Genomic DNA, 17,686 nt, shown 5'->3' with positions numbered 1-17,686 from the left:
ATGTGGAAAACATACCATGGAGCTCTCCTGGCCTTTGCTAGGGCTGGAAGATCTGAAAGAAAGGTGTTGTATGGATGAGGGGTGAAAAGCTGCTCGTCCCAGTGTTAACAGCAGTACCAAGCATTGTCCCAGACACTTCCAGGCCTTGTGAAGAAGCCATGACTGCCTTGGTTTTGCTGCTATCCCTTCAGCTGCTCACTCCCTTGCTAAAAATACTGCTCACTCCCCTGCTAATAATCAGAAATTATCTGATCAGCCATGTTGCAGGGATCCTGAGGCTTTGTTGAACTCCAGTCCTTCTTGTTTCAGCCCCTATTCCATAAATACATGGACAATCTCTTAGCCAGCAGCTATCTTAGCATGACAGAGAGACACAAAATATTTGAACCTGGGTTGTGCCAAAATAAGGATAAGGTGTATTTACAGAAACCTTTTTTCCCAAATTGAGAAACTACAGCTTTTTTGTTTGTTTGTTTGTTTTTTTTCCTTTCTTCTCCATGCAGGACATGCTAGGTAGAAAAGAATCCTGTGCCTCAGGACAGTTACCAATGACCAGCCTCAGCTGCCTTTTCTATGCATTGGAAGAATGGACTATTGTGGAGCTCCTGAAGAAATACCTTTTTCATCTGATCATTGCCTCACTGACAATTAGTGCAATATTAGTTTTTTTTATAGTTCCTTTAACAATTGTCTTTTTCATTTACCTTACTAATATTTTGCTTTTAATATATCAGAGGAACAATGAGTTAAAAGCAGATCCCTTGAGTGATGTTTGGAATAGTGTAAGAAAAACTATAGCAAGCTTTTGGGATATATATGCAAGAATATGGCATGGTAAGTACAACAGGACATGTTTGAAGTATTGAATTACAATAAGTGGTAAATACACAGAAGTTTTAATTTTTTTCTTCCATATGGATACAAATAAGCTACAGTATACTTTGTATGGCTTCTTTGAACAGTCTGCAGTATGAAACTTTCTCCACGTGCTCCTAGAATACTGCCTGCTCCAATTCCATCCAAATGGCTCATGGCAGGAGCTGTAGCAGGGATGGAAATGAAGGCAGACAAGGTGGAACAGAGCTCTTAGTTGGCAAAAGCTGTGTCTTTCCCAAGCCTTTGTATACATTAGCCTTTTAGTCTGGCTCCACCTGAAACCTAAACCAAATGTTGGAAGAGTCATGATAAGGATTCATAGAAGTTCGTGTCTGTGAGGAAATTCCCTCTCACTGTGAAGTGAATATATTTAACTCCTGTGGAGAGAACCTCTCTTTGGGATTCTTAAAGATTATGGTTTCAATTTAAACATCTCACCTTCTCTAAAAGAGAAAAACTTAATTATGGAAAATATCAAACTCTTCATTCTCATTGACACAGAATGGAGATTCATACTTCCAGATTTCATGAAAGTATCCAGACTGTTGGCCACTATTTCTGAAAATGAAGCGTTTTCACACTAGTTGCTAATTTTTTTTTTAAGTATTATTATTGTACTATTTACAAAAAGTTCCTAATGGGAAATAATTACTTTAGTTCCCTCACTGGGAAAAATGTCAGGTTCAAGTCTGATCTCATGATTAAACTGACCAACAAATCAGTCTAGTGATATGCTGTGGTGTCTGAGGGACTTTCTTTGTGCTATTGACCAAAAGATCCATCCAGAACTTAATTATTTTGAAAGCTACTACAGAGGCTTTCACAAGTCTCTGGAGGTCACTTAACAAAGTAAAAAGTTTTCCCTAAAGTGCCAGATGATTTACAGATATCATTGTCAGTGTATTGCTTTCCATCCCAAACAGGTTATGAGCTTCATGGTGTGAAAAACCTCCCAGAAGGACCAGGAATTCTTGTCTATTACCATGGAGCTATTCCTATAGACTACCTTTACTTTTTGTCTAGGCTGTTTCTGTGGAAGAAAAGACTTTGCCTGTCAGTAGCTGATCATTTTGTGTTTCGTTTACCAGGTAAGAACCTGTTCTCTTGTATTTAAGCTTCTTGGATTCAAAACCTGTCCTAGTTTTGGTGAACTTTACATTTACTATGTTTGAAAGAGAGCTTTTAAACTAAAAGAATGCTTTTAGATTTTTAAACTAAAAGTTGGTAGTTGTAACAGGACAAACAGAGTAGCATTGTCCTGTCTTTTCAGTGAAAACATTGGTAAACCTTCCAAAGCAAGCAAATAGAGATTATAATCCTTTTGGGATTAAATGTCATCCCTCATTAGAAAGTGCTGGATAGGACTCTACTATTGACCTAGTGCTGACTGGTCAGGAGAAGACACAGAGAAGCAAAAATAATTCAATTTTAGAAAGACAAGGCATAAAGAAGAGTGTCCAGAAGGAATAGCAGGGGAATTATTTTAAGGCACCTTTATGCCACTAATATTGAAAGCTGTTTTAAAATAGAGAATAGAGGAGGCTATTTAGAAGGACACTCTTTGGAAAACAAAGTTTTCCTGAAAACAAGTACTAAAAACTCAAGTAAATTTGATGCTAAAACCATACTCAGGCACTCCTATAAAGTGTCCTTTCTTAAGTAGGACTGGAGAAGATTAAAATAATTTTCTTAAGTCCTACTTAGTAAATACTGTGTTGTACTGAGCACATTGGAAGTAAGAAGTCATCAAAAGATGATTGCCTTTTAAGAATACCCTCAAAAAAGGAGAAAGTTTAGCAAAACCTTGCAGGGGAGATTTCTTTTTTTAAGGAATAAATAAGAGGGTACTGTTCAAATTGAAGTGTCCCTAGCACAGATTTTTGTTACAAATATGAAATACACATTTGTTATGACTAAGCAACACTCTCAGCTGTGTAGTTCCTGGACTACTGGTGTGTTCATAAAATATTGATTTCATTATGTTCATGCTAGAGGAACAAAAGCGGGCAAGTGCTGTGTCAGCCTTCAAAAAGGCTATAAAAAGACATCTGGTAAGAAAGACTACAAATAATTGAAGTTAGACCTCCCCACTGCATTAGCAGAAGATGTGGCTAAAAGTGAAATTCCTCCCTAACCTACTTTTGCTCTACTCTGCTTACTTTTTGCAAAGAAATGTTACACTTCACAGATGGGTTCTTTAAGGATTTCTCATGAGCAGATGCTAGACCTCAGTTCAGTTTATTTACAGGATTAATTACACTAATAGGAAATTTCTTCATGTGAATTAATAAGTCTCTCCATCTCAGAATAGCTGTTAAGTAATAAAGTAACCAAAAAAAAAAAAAGGACAAGGATGATTCAGAGATGTGGTATGGCTTCCTTTGAAAAGCTAGGACATCAGACAGAAGCCTTGCATGGCTGAGGAATAAAAAATTCTGTGAGACCTAAAAAAGGAGAATAAGAAGTGATAATATTTTCATGTGATACATTATAATTCTCATAAGTTTTAAAGCCAAGCAAATGAAGAACCTCTTTGCTTAATAACAATATGATCTTCCTGACTTTATGATGAAACATATGAGTTCACAATAGGATTAAACAAAGTCAACATCTGTCTTCGACAGAAAGATCTATTAAGCGTGATACCTTTAAAAAGATTAAATACAGTTAGATTACAGGATTCAGCACTGTGATATCTATTGCCTTCCAAAGTTTTTGTTGCAGACTTCGGTCAGTCCAGTTTTCTCAGAGCTGTTGCTTCCACTTATTGATATTAAAAAAATTATTTTCAAACTATGCTTTTTGAACAGGGAATTTGAAAATTGTGGAAATGCTTGTTTGCTTTCCATCAGAGTTCCAAACGGATATATTTAAAATACGAAGATAATATAAAAAATCATAGAGTACTTCTATGGTTCTCAATCTGTCCTTTAGAGGAATCCCAGTTATAGAAACAGAGGAAGGAGATTCACTGCGGTGAATTCATTCATGATTCATTCATATGGTGCTGAAATTGCCCTGCTAGTTTCTGTCATTCATGCATCTTGAGATGCATGAATTTGATCCACATAGTTTTCAATTTGACCACAAAATACTCAATTAAACAGCTCAAAACCTCAATGTTTAAAATGTTAAATATCACATTTTAAAAGAAGACCAAAAATAGCTGCTTGTCAAGTATTTATTTTTGTACCAATCTTTATTGTACTGATTCTTTTTTCTGTTTTAAAATAAGAAAAGAAGGAGAGAGGAATAGATGCTTATTTTCTGATTTCTAGCTATGACCCACAAGTTTTGTTTACATAATTTGTTTGATAATTATGAAATATAGCATGTGGAAGCATTTTTTAATTGAAGCGTTCCTGACAATATGGTTCATCTTCATAATATTTGGGCAAAACTATTGCCAGGTATTTGTCATTTTGCCAGCATTTATTCTGTAGGTGTCTTACTTCCTTCATAAAAATTTGTCTTAGCCTAAATATATAAATATAAATATATAGCTACTAGATTTTAATTTAGTTGTAATTTGGCTCCTCCATGCAAACAGCATTTGGGATATATATTGTTATATTAAATGTACCTTATTTAAATTATTATTATTAATTATTAAATGCTCCTTATTTATTTCAGGACTTAGGTTATTGTTGGCTGTGACGGGTGTCATACCAGGTACGAGGGAGGAGTGTCTTGTTGCCCTGAAGAATGGATACTTGGTGTCCATCTCACCGGGTGGAGTTCGGGAGGCGCTGTTCAGTGATGAAAGTTATCAGCTGATGTGGGGAAATCGAAAAGGCTTTGCTCAGGTCGCTCTAGAAGCAAAAGTGGTGAGTGCCATTATTTACCAACCCCAGTTTATGCTTTCTGCATATCTGCTTCACTATAAAATGCAGCTTAGGAGCATTTGTTGGAAAATCTTCCAGGAAAAATGGTTGGGAAATAAAGATTTCATTTCCTTTTCCCATTGCTTTCCTCAAGCATATTCATTCACAAGGAGCAAGAGTTTTGTGGAACTGTCAAACTTTTCCTTGACTGTTTCAAAGCATCCATATCTGTGGTTCCATGTCTGCAGTTCCATCATACAGGCATCCAGTGTTTCATCTTGATTGTATTTCAAGAATCTTCACTATGGTCCTTCTCCATTCTGCCCTAAGGTTTCTTTCTTTTTTTCTTATCCTAATAGAATTACATCCTTATCTTACTTCAACATATCCAGTCATTTCTTTATAGTTCTTTAATGTATTATTTTATCTTCTCATTTATTCTGTGAGGGTCTAGGATTTTGTCCTTACCTTTACTTTTCTTCATATTTGTGAAAGATTGCATCAACTAACTCAAGGTGTGTCTACATCAGTGTCTGAGTTTGAATCGTGTGCACTTTTGAAGCAGTTTGTGCATTTCCCTCACCATGCTTTCATTCACATCAAAAAATGTGTTAGAATACTGGAACTGCTTTCTGGCTGAAACTAAACCAAAATTGGAACCTAATACTCTCCAAGGTCAAATGGTCTTCAGTCAATGGTGCCAAACAAGAACTAGCTCTAGATAAAAACAGAGCACTGAAATGTGTTCAGTGTGGGTGTCAGATTCTCAGCATCCTCTAGATGTGTGCTTCTCTTGATTTGCACTCCACCAATGTACTCATGGCCAAGGTTTCAGTTAGTTTCCATATGGATGATGATCCACAAATACAACCTTCTACCACTAGCTCTGACTTCTTGTATCTAAATCTATGTGGCAGACTCTTTTTCTGATACAGTCTCAGGGAAATTATTTTATTTGGGGTGGCATGCAGCTGAAAGAGCAGCAACCCTGTCTTTTTCCTAACTGCCACTCCTCATCATCATCACCACCTCGACACACAAGCTTTCTGCCTTAATTTAGACTTAGCATACCTAATGATTTTTGTGTCTGACAATATTGGTGCAAATCCAGACTTTATCTGTTCTATCATGCACTTTCTGCTGCTTTCTCATGAACCACACAATCATCACTTTTTCCTCTTATTCTTATGAATATCCCATCACTTGCAGTGCTCTTTGATCTTCCACATAAAGTTTTCTGTCTATATAGGAGAAGCTGTACAGGGAGTTGAGTTCTTCCCATGAAACTTTAATTTCTTAACATCCCTTTTTATGCAGTTATATCACTTTTGCACCTCATCTGATTTGTTGCTTCTCAAAATTTGTTTTGGTCTCTTGTGCTATGGCTCCTAGTACAAAGGCTCTGAAGGTGCAAAATGCATGCTTCAGGCAAATATTTCTTCATAACTCTAAATTATTGTGGGGAGATAATTAAACACTAGAATAAAATTAGGGGCATTTACCCAATGGATAAAATAATTTTAGGCCTGGAATCCTGTTTCCACATCTTGTCTAATGTGGCCTTTAAAAAGTCAGGTTTTAGGTGCTTCCGTTCTGTTTCCTGTCCTTTTTCTCGAAAGAGTAAATGTTGGTCATAATAATTCATATGCTGTGTGGGGCTGTACACCACCACTACAGGGAAAGTATCAGAATGTGAATGGGATAAACTCAGTCATGGGTTTCACATGGGCGTCTTGAGTTCCCTAATAGTCTTCTTATGTATTAAATTAATAATATGCTGAAACAGTTAGAAAGAGTTGTCACTTTCAAAACTTGAGAGATTTCTATTGATTTTGCTTTCAACTCTGTCTTTCAAGCTACTTCAAACATCTGGAAAAAATTTGTCAGATGTTCTCCTTTCACATGGAACCTTACAGTAAGGCAATGTTACAGGTTGTGGATTTTTAAATAGAAATTGAATTAAAAACTCTGAGTGCCCTTACATAGATTGCCACCCTGATCAAAACACATCACAAGAATCCTTGCCAGTAATTCTCCTAATTCTTCTAGTCTTCCATAATATAGAAGCACGTGGAAATTACTGAATAGTAGTACATACAATTTTTACCTCCTTTTCTTGACAGATTTTGGGTTTGGTTCTTGATGGGGGTTTAAAAAATTTTATATATTGAATTGGGTATTCTTTGAGGGTAAGATTCTTGCAGTGTGAAAGAGTCTTGTGGTCCTTCGCATAATGTTTGGTAAAAGAGGCACTATGCAGGACTGTTACCAGGAGGGCAGAGAGAGTATATTATCCTTTCACAGCTACTAGCCTAGACTTACCTTTACAGTGCTGGCAGTTCTTATCTCTCTTTTTATTACCCTCATTCAGCTTTTTGGGTTTTTATGATCAGGAAGTCTGATTACATCCCTGCATGATGGACATTGCTGTAATTAGCTTGCAAGCTTCACTGAACTTTGGGCATCATTGGTATTTATCTGGAAATCTGCAACACTGAAACACTACTGAACACTAAAAAAACAAAAAGAAACTGCTGTGCATTTAACAGTAGAGGGGGCAATATTAACCTGATATATAATTTCTTATATAAAGTTAGGTCCACAGTAGTGACTGAATCCCATCTTTTGACACATTTCAAGTTTGATTATTTGTGCTTGCTGCATCCTTTTCAATACTGGCCAGACTAGTCTTCCATGCTGACCAAAGACTGGGGTGTAGTGGATGCCAGGCATCCATCAAAGCCTCTCTATCACTGCCCTCCACAAGTGGTCAGGAGAGAGAAAATAAAGCAAAAGATTCAAGGGCTGAGATAAAGACTGGGAGAAATCACTCACTGAATAGTATTACGGGCAAACCAGACTCAACTTAGGGATATTAATTGCATTTATTAGCAACAAAATCAGAGCAAGACAATGAGGAGTAAAGTAAAAGTCTTAAAAACACCTCTTGCCCCACCTCTCCCTTCTTCCTTGGCTCTGCCTTCTTCTCTGCAGAAGGCACAGGCAGATGGGGAATGGGGGTTATGGCCAGTTTGTTGTTTCTGGCACTGCTCAGAGAAGAGTCCTTCTGTTCTAGCATGGGGTCCATACCACAGGAGACAAACTTCAAATTGAGTCCATCCCCTGAGCAACAGGTTCTCTATGAATATGTGGGTCACTCTTCCACAGGGTGCAGTCCTTCAGGGACAGCCTGCTCCAGCAAGGGTCCCCCTTAGGGTCACAAATCCTTCCAGGAAACCTGCTCCAGCATGGGCTTCTCTCTCCATGGGTCTGCAGACACCTGCCTGGAGCCTGCTCCAGCACTGCTTTCCTGCAGCTACACAACCCTCTTTGAGGCATCCATGCTCTGGTGTGGGCCTCCTCCATGGGTGGATCTCTGCATTGCTGGGGTCTTCTGTGGGCTGCAGGGGCACAGCTGCCTCACCCTGGGCTGCAGGGGAATCTCTGCTCTGGAGCATCTCCTCTCCCTCCTTCTGCACTGACCTTGGTGCCTGCAGGGCCGCTTCTCTCACATTTTCTCACCTTGTTCTTCTCTGTCCACAATTATATATGCACAATAATTTTTTTCCTTCTAAATATGTTATCACAGAGGTGTTTTGATCATTCCTGATGGGCTTGGCCTTGGCATGCAGCTCATCCATCCTGGAGCCAGCTGGCACTGGCTCTGCCAGACATGGGGGAAGCTTCTGGCAGCTTCTCACAGAAGCCACCCCTGTAGCTCCCCCTCTACCAAAATCTGGCCACAAAAACCAAATACACCGAGGATAGACTAATCGAGATATCAGAGCTTGTTCTATTATGTAGCAATTAACATAAGTTTGCTAATAGTTACTCAGATATCATGAATAAAAGCAAGATAGAATTATAAGGGTATTTTAAAAGTTTCTCTACATACAGTGTAGCCCTCAACCAAAGAACTACACACACTTTATCAAAATAACTACATTGTGGTTAATAACCTGTCACAGATTACTTGAATGGAGATTTCAAGACAAAACCAACTTTATATATGAATAGACATTCCTATCCATCATATAATATTACAGAAGTTCAATAGTTCTTCCACTGAAAAAGTTGAAGAAAAGCAAACAAGGAAGGTAGTTTCAGCCTCAGTCCTTACCTGTGAAGTTTCTGCATTTGGTTTCCACTTCATTTTGTGTAACTACTCTGCTTAACAGGAGTCAGAGTGTTACTATTTAATGTTATGACTCAGTGTATGTCTAGGACCTGTATCTGTCTCAATCAAATTCATCTATGATTTTCAGAAATACTCTCAGTCTATGGCTTAGTTTTTGCAGGCTAATGGGGAGGGATCATCATTTCTGAAGATCCCTGAATTTTACCTGTGCCAAAAAATTCCTTCAAATGGAGTTAGGTGAAAAATAAACAGGAACTATGATTTATAAAATTCTCTTGTATGGGCAAGGGGTTTGGACTACCTGATCTCCAGAGGTCTCTTCCAACCTCAACTATCCTGTAATTCTGAGATTTTCAAGCTGGCTGGGGGTGACCCAGTTCAGTTCCAGCACAGCAAGTATAAATGTGTTGGTTACTTATCTGGTTGTGCTGCTTTAGAAATGTAAGATTTTATGTGCGTTTTCCAGATTAGGGACTGAATGTTGCTGCCTACCCTGCACCTCAGTTGCTGATCATTATATGAGAGTAACTTCTGTAGTTACCAGATTTCTTTATAGCCTACCATATGTTTCTCTTGTAGTATTCCTAAAATTTAAAGTGCTTTGGCTGTGTGACAGATAGGTTTCAAACATTTTACATCTTAGCTGTACAGTATTCAATTAATAGTTGAAACAAAATTTAGTATTTTTAGAGTCCAGTGCTTATATATTTTTAAATGGCATTACTGATTACTTTTTAAGGGTTTATTTCTAACAGTTTCCCTTAATTTTGCCTTCTGAAAGGTTTACTATTACAGCTTTATGCATATTTAATACTTTTGTTCTCCCTCAGGTACTTTTTCCTTTTAATGCTTTATATCACAATGAGTTATTTGGTAGGCTCTAGTTAGGTATTTTTCCTGCTTGTTTTTTTCTCATCCTGCAGCTTCTGTTCTGTAGTAGTGATTCTTAACAGTAAGAAAATCTTCTTTCATTACCTTCTGGACAAGTTGATCCTACAACCTGTTCAAATTAGAGTTTCAGGAAAAGGAAAAGGGACAATAGAAGAGAAAAAAAATCTTTGCATACATGGATACAACTACTGTCAGTCTGTCTACAAACTACAAAATCTTACCTCAGGCTGTAAAGCATGACTGTTTCAAGTGCAGGTATCTCAAGCATGTCTCTTTTCAGTCACAAAGATGAAGTGACCTTGTTCTGTAACCCTCAGAAGGTGTGTAGTCCAGGTCAACGAGGACACACAATTGCCTTTTTTTGTCTCAGGGATCTGCAGAAGTCTTTTCCACTGAAGTTTTGTCCAAACATTACTGCTTCATTTAGACCCTATTTGAGAAGCAGATGAGACGAGCCATCCGTGAATGTCTGCTTGCTTTCTGCAAGACTTCACAAACTGAATACTTTCCTATTCACCACTACAATGAAAGCTTTAGACAAAGAAACCATGGAAATTTGCTTTATGTTCCAGTCAGTGATATTGCAGTAAATACATAATATAGAAGTTATATAAAACAGTACAGTGTCAGTAATTTTATTTACAGATAGTGACTTTAAAACAGATGTTTATGGCAGCTGAAAAATAGCATTTTATTTCTATTCTGGAGTTTTTAAAATCAAGATTCCTTGTTTACTACTTAACTAACTGGTAATTGCCCTCTGTATTTGAGTGAGTTTCTTAGCTGCATTAGCAAGCACTAAAGCAGAAATTCAAACCTGGTATAACATTTCCACCTTTTTATTTTTTTTCCTACTTCCTTAGCCCATCATTCCAATGTATACTCAAAATGTCCGTGAAGGCTATAGGATGTTTAAAGAAAGAAGTAAGAACTTAAAAATATATTTTATTTATTTTGAATGTTTTATCTTTTTTCTCTCAGATTTTTCTTGCTTTTATCTTAGATTTTGCTTTTCAGACTTTTGCTTACTTTGGATTCTCTAACACTTGCTGTGGGTCACAGGTAGCTCAAATTTGGAAACAGCTTGTGCATAAATGGTTTGTGTGTGCAATTTGTCTTATTTCTCTGGTCTATTTGACTTATTTCTCTGGTCTATTAAGTCTATGAAGCTTTGTTTTGGTGGACAATTGCTTCAACTTGCTTCAACCTGTAACAACTTCCTGACTATCAAATAAAGCATGGATTTTTAAGAAGTATTCTACATTAATCAGATTTCATGTTTGAATTGTGTTTACTGTGACTATAATCTCACTTTTTCTTCCCATAAACCATTTCAGGATTTTTTAGACAGTTATATGAAAGCACTCGATTGCCTTTTACTCCTCCATACGGAGGACTTCCAGTTAAATTTCGCACATACATTGGGAAGCCAATCCCTTACGACCCAAATATAACTGCAGAAGAATTAGTTGAAAAGGTAAGTTCTCTCCTTGCAATATTGAACGACATACTTTGCCCTCTACTATAGGTGCACTTGAAACCAGTTTTTTGCATGCTTGAATAGAGACAAATACACTTTTACTAGCTTGTTCACCTATGTGCAGTTGAAGTTTGGGATTATTTAATGTACAAATATCTATCATTAAATATTGACGTAGCAACAGTTGATTGAGATGCCCTCATCCTTTCCAAATGTATGAGCTCTGTCTTCTTGTTATGTCAACTTTGTTCCTCCCATGCCTTTGATAACTTTGATAATTATGATAACTGAAATGACGTAAATTATGTTTTAAGTGCAGTTTTCAGTAACTGTGAAAATAAATTTAATAAATAACAAATAACTTTGAGAATTTTCACCAAATAGCATAGGGCTCTAGAAGCAAAGTGCTTCAAGAGCTTCAATCTCATTGTCAAAATGAAAATGTTAAAAAGTTGCATAAAAATATTTTGAGTACCTACAGTTTGGTGAAATTAGTGATGCCCAAGAGCATAAAAGTGTTTATAGATCTAGAGTTTAAGCATTTTTCAAAATATAAAACTAAACTGAAAATACAGCTTTAAAATTTTTCATGGAAGATGAAAGGAGGATTTTATGAGAAAAAAATAATCTGCTACAACTAGAAATACACAAAAAAATCATCTGTCAGAAATCACTTAGTATAAAACACCTTGCTGCACCCAAAAAGATGCAACAAGGCTAGTTTTTCTTCTTTTGTTTTCTTTTTTCTTTTTTTAAGGGTCTACTGCAGGTTGTGCTGAGCTTCACAAAAGTGAAACCAGAAAGACAGGTTTGGTCTGTTACAAGGGAACAGGCCCAGCAAGCTGTAGAGTTTGCTCTTAGCACCTTTAGGAGGTTGGAAGCAATATGACTACTCTTATGGTTATTCATGTTCTTGTATTTTAGGGGAACAGTATTTTATGTACCTGCAAAAGTGAAATTGAAATTTCCCATGATATTGATTTACCTTACTAAGACAATCCTTCAGCTGCCCCCTTTGACCACTACCCACTTTGGTGGAAGTACAGTTAGGTCTTCTGTGGCTGATATTACTTAAAAAAAAAGGTAATTTAAATGAGGCTTGACGTGAGCAGTGGCCTGGCTGACCTCTCTCTGATCCTGCCCTGCAAAGGAGTTAGGACATGAATCTGTCAGGTTTTGCTACTCCTTTTTTTATATTTACAGAGAAATTCTCCTATAACTCTGGGGTAGATCAGTGGAGTATGTAGCTACCCTTATTTCAAGTTTAAACACATGAGGGAAAACAAAAGAAGATAATTTCTTCTTTCTTTTGGAAATATAGAATATTGTATTCATTCTCTTCCTAGACTTTGATTTGACTCTCATGTAAAGAGTATTATGAATTTTCTTATTATATGCATGCTGTATATGATAAAATTATGGGAGAATTCATGTTGGGAAGGACAGACAGAGGTTCCTACTCCAAATTCCTAGTCCAAGATAGGTCAGCTCTAAGATCAGATGAGATGAGTCAGGCTTTATCCATCATTTTTGATGAAAATTTTCAGGGATGGGAGACTGCAGAAACTTAATGTTTGAATGTGTTAAAGGCTACTTTGACTAAGTAATGAACACATTTGATATATCTCAGTAATTTCAGCCTACCCAAAATGCAGTCATTGTTTTTGTTCCTTTCTTTTCCAAGAAGTGTGTCATTAGGACAGCTAGTTAATATAAAACACTATTTTCTTACAGTAGAGCTATGTGTGAATTTTGCCTCTTGAACCTCTGAGAACTTAGTGATTATACTTTTCTCCTGTGTATAAAATAGGTCTTTAAAGGCAAATTTCTCTTCTCTTTTCAGACCAAGGCTGCTGTCCAGGCTCTCATAAGCAAGCACCAAACAATCCCAGGCAGCATATGGAAGGCTTTACTGGAGAGATTTGATAAACGTCGTAAAAGTGATTAGAATGCTCATGTTAATCGCATTGGGTTTACAGCATACAGTAAAAAATCATGTCCTACAGCACTGGTAACTAATAGTTGGTGTTAACCAGTTTAAATTACAAATTTCAACAGATTTGGTGGAAGAAAACAATTAACCTCTAGAAAGTTCCCCCATGTCTTTGAGAATATCCTGAACTAAGAAAGACTGATGAAGATGACTTCTGTATAATAGCAATGCAACAGCTAAATTCCCCCAAAAGAAATCATGCAGCCAAGATTTTCCTGGTTCCTAAGACAAGTTTGTACTTACATCTGAGGGCTTTAGTGGTGTTGTCTAGATCTGTGTGTTTGTGTTTTGAGCACAGTCTGGTTTCACAGCAGAGCCTCAGGATTAGGGTTGTCCAACCAGAGACCACCCCACAGGGAGCACCTTCCCTGATGGGCCCCGAGCAAGACATGTCAGAACAAACTGTCTTGCTTTAGATAATCAGCTACTGCTTACACCATCCTCCTAGAGACTACAAAAAGAGACAGTCCCATTAAAACAGATGTCAGACTCCTTCAAACACATCAGCCTAGTAGTGTGTACCCTGGAAAGCAGGACTGTGTGCATCCAAGACTTCTTCCCCACACAGAAAGGTTTTTTAAAGAGGGGAAAAAAAGCGCTTTAGTTCAGTGTAGCAAATATTGCAAATACATGTAGAAGGTAGTTTCAAGTCTGAGCTGGTTTGTGCATGCTCTATTGCACCACGTAATAGTTGCCTAGTGGATGAGGCTGCCCCAGCCTGAAAACCCTTGGATGGTGTGTGCAGTATGGTTGTGCTGTATTTACTCAAATCTCCTAGTGACCAGGCTCAGGGGGAGCTTTCTCTGGCAGTGCATCTTTGAGGCTTATCATCACTGGTGGTTTGCCTAAAAATGCAGTAGTGCAACACTGCTGGTACACATTGAACCAAAATGCCTGTTTGGAAAGGCAGTCTTGTCTTCCTAATGCAACTTGTGGAAAAGTGAGAGTTAGCACAAAGCAGAATGTGTTTTTACAGGCTGTGGGATGTTGTTACTGGTGGTAGTGGGACGACTTTGTGTAATCTATCCAATATGCTACTAAATGCAACCAACTCTTAAGTTCAAAGACCAAGATAGGTAATTTTTGTGCCTCATTTACCTTCATGTACTTTTAATATGTAAATAATCTTTCCTCTCAACATCCTAAAAGGTTACATAGCATCTAAGGAAATATGTGTAATGTTTGCTCATTTTTCAGTAGAAAATGAAATCTGCTCTTTGGATTAAAATAAATTCTTCCCTGACCCTGCCTCTTCACAAGTATTTCTTGCACATCTGGTGAAGGGAGAAGGATGGACAGGTGAGTTATTTCCCTGCACCAAAAAGACAGGAATCCTGTCAGATCCTGTCAACCCTCAAATCTGTCTTAAGATACAGGAGTCTTTACTTGAACACCTTAACTATAACTGCTGTGTTCAGGCAGAAAGATTTTTCTCTTAGCAGAGACTCAGCATGCATGGGAGATGATGAACTAAAGCAGATCAAGATGCAGACTGATATGCCTGGACATAAGCAGGAATTCAAACCATGAAGTCTTACATGCTGCACTGCAGCAATACAAGCTAAAATTCAAAGCCTGAGCTTTCAAGGGAGAAAAGGAACTAAAGGAAAAGGTTATACAATACTAAAATTGACACAGATGAAGAAGCAAGAGGAATTATAAGTAACCAGAATGTAAAGGCTTTCTTTGTATTGCAGAAACTGTAGAAGGACCAGACAGAATCATTGTCTGACTATCCTGTTTTTCAAGTACATTAATACCATCATGGAATGTGTCCAAAGAAGGGCAACGAAGCTAGTAAAGGCTCTGGAGCACAAATCTTATGAGGAAAATCTGAAGGAGGTGGGGTTGTTTAGCCTGGAGAAAAGGAGCCTGTGTGGGGACCAGCACCTACAACTACCTGAAAGCATGGTTGTGGCCAGGTGGGAGTCGGTCTCTAATCCCAGGGAATAAGCTTCAGAACTAGAGGAAAAGAAAGTTGTGCTGGGAGAGGTTTAGATTGGATATCAGTAAAAATTTGTCACTGAGAGGGTTGTCAAGCATTGCAACAGGCTGCCCAGGGCAGTGGTGAAGTCAGCATCCCAGGAGGTATTTAGAAGATGTGTAGATGTGGCATTTGCGGATATGGTTTAATGGTGGGCTTGGCAGAGTTAGGTTATTGATTGGACTCAATGGTCTTAAACTTCCTTTCCAACTTAACAATTCTGACTCTGTGACCAATTAACCACTTCAGGAATCAGAATTTGAACAACCTTTCAAATGCCATGCTCTCTGATACGTGATACTAGGAGCCGTGCTCCAGCTCACAATGGAGCACTAACCTTGGGTAGGAGATATGTAATCAGAGTGCTGATTATTTTTAGAAGCAGATATTTCTGTCTCTATCTCCTCTATTTCAGCAGCTGTTAATATCTTCTAACAAGGTTTAAGTTCTTATCCAGGCTATTACATCTTTTAGCAGCACCAGTGTATTATTTGCAGCTTCTCTGAGTAAAAAATAATTTCTATTTGTTGTCTTCTGTCACAGTTGTCTAAGAGTATTTTATGGGGTCTCAAGATGATGATAGAGAAAATTATTACTGAGAAACAGGAGGGATTTTGAATTATATATGTTATTTTTCTAATAAAAAATTGTAAGCAATTTTTCCAGAAACCTTATAGTACTTCCCTAATAATAAGCAGTTATATTATTTTTGTGGCTCACTCTAAATTTTTACTCTTTTTAGAGCAGTATTATAGAAACTAGAACTGAAAACTGGTGTTATAGAAATTAGAGTTCTGGTCATATAAATAGAAATGTACTTGCAGATCAAATCACTCCCTTGATACACTTATTTTTTAGCCTCTCCATCATACAATCAAAAAAGAAATGAAAACCAGCAAATGACCTGTGCCTGCCTCAAAATGAAAACAGCATTTATGACTTTTGTTAGGTATAGTTTGCCCAGTAAATAATGCAGGAAAATTCTGGTTTGGTAGCTTTTTGTGTATAAGATTTTGCATAGGGGAAGAATATGGTATTGATAACAGAGTAAATTAATAAAATCATAGAATCATAGAATACCTGGAGTTGGAAGGGACCCAGAAGGAGCCTTGAGCTCCAGCTCCTGGCCCTACACAGGACAGCCCCAAGAGTCACCTCACCCCATGTGCCTGTCAGAATTCCTCTTGAGCTCTGGCAGGCTTGGGGCTGTGACCGATTCATTAACTGGATGACAGTGGAAGCAGTTTCATGGTAAAGAGTGTGTACAACTGCACATTTATTCCTTGGATGACAATGCACACAGTTACACGGTAAACTGAGTCCAACTGCTAAAGTGAGCAGCTGCAGACATCCAACAGGCAGATGATGTACCTGTAGAAGAGAGCTGGTCAGAAAAGCACAGCAAGAGGGCATCTGGAAGAGCTGGCCAAGTACATCCCGCTGAAGGCTCAGGGCGCAGCCATGGCAGTGTTCCATGTCATCCTAGCAGGTAGGGTATCTGCATCAATACCTGCGTGTGCACCTGGTGTCACTGGAACACTACTTACTTCTTGGATTGATTTTTATCTGTGAATCCATTATTTTTTAAAATTTTTATACCTAAATCCAGGGATTACAACCACAGCTGTCGGGCAGCCAGGAATGCCTTAACAGCACCGTGAATGCTGTGTCCGAACCGGAACGTGTCTGGAACGCTGAGGTACTGCAGTGGTGGGTGCCAGGCATGGATTCTGCTGTTGCTGCTGCTGCTGCTGTGGCAACACCAGCGGGGTTGGAGGAGGAGGAGGATTTGCACCCACCTGGCAGGTACCAGGGAAGGGGTGGCTGCGAGGCATGCGGTGCTCAAGGCAGGAGGGTGAGCAGTGGGTGCCTGCTGCTGGGGGCGGTTTAATCTGGAGAAGTGGAGACTCAGGGGTGACCTTATCACTCTCCACAACTCCCTGAAAGGAGGTTGCGGCCGGCTGGGGTTTGGCCTCTTTCCCCAGGCAACCCAGAGACAGCATGAGAGGACACAGTCCCAAACTGCACCAGAGGAGGTTTAGGTGGGACATGAGGAGGGAGCTCTTCACAGATGAGACATTGGAATGGGCTGCCCAGGGGGCGGTGGAGTCCCTGGCGGTGTTCAAGGAAAGGCTGGACGTGGCGCTCAGTGCTGCGGGCCAGGTGTCAAGGTGGTGTTCGGTCATGGGTTGGTCCCGATGACCTCGGCGGTCTCTCCCACCCCAATCCCCCCTGGAATTCCGTAGTTCCGGGCTCCCGCCCGCGCCGCCAGGCGGCGCCCTCTGCCCCCGCCGCCCCGCCCCTCCCGCTCGCGGGGACCGCGCGCCCCCTGGCGGCGCCCGCCCCGTGCCGCCGCGGCGGAAGCGGCGGGCGGTGCGTGCCGGACGCGGGTCCGGGCGGCTGCCGCGCCCCCGGCGGCGCCGAGTTCCCGCTGCCCTGCGCGCCCCCGCCGCCGCCGCCCCCGCTCCGCGGGGCGCCCGCCCGCCCCCGCCCCCCGCCG

General features: G+C 39.4%; 1 protein-coding gene across 1 annotated transcript; it reads left to right on the top strand.

Moving 5' to 3' along the window:
• The first annotated feature begins 506 nt into the window (after window positions 1-506).
• LOC118699840 (transmembrane protein 68-like) lies at window positions 507-14,445 on the top strand. Its single transcript, XM_036404035.2, has 6 exons — window positions 507-834; window positions 1,800-1,964; window positions 4,510-4,703; window positions 10,593-10,653; window positions 11,067-11,206; window positions 13,053-14,445. Exons 1-6 carry the CDS (start codon window positions 507-509, stop codon window positions 13,155-13,157), a joined length of 993 nt encoding a protein of 330 aa, XP_036259928.1. The 3' UTR covers window positions 13,158-14,445.
• Window positions 14,446-17,686: the final 3,241 nt, after the last annotated feature.

This window comes from Molothrus ater, chromosome 1 (assembly GCF_012460135.2).
Source record: "Molothrus ater isolate BHLD 08-10-18 breed brown headed cowbird chromosome 1, BPBGC_Mater_1.1, whole genome shotgun sequence".
NCBI classification, from domain to species: Eukaryota; Metazoa; Chordata; class Aves; order Passeriformes; family Icteridae; genus Molothrus; species Molothrus ater.
Note: the sequence above shows the minus strand (reverse complement) of the source record. Positions and strands in the feature narration are given on the sequence as shown.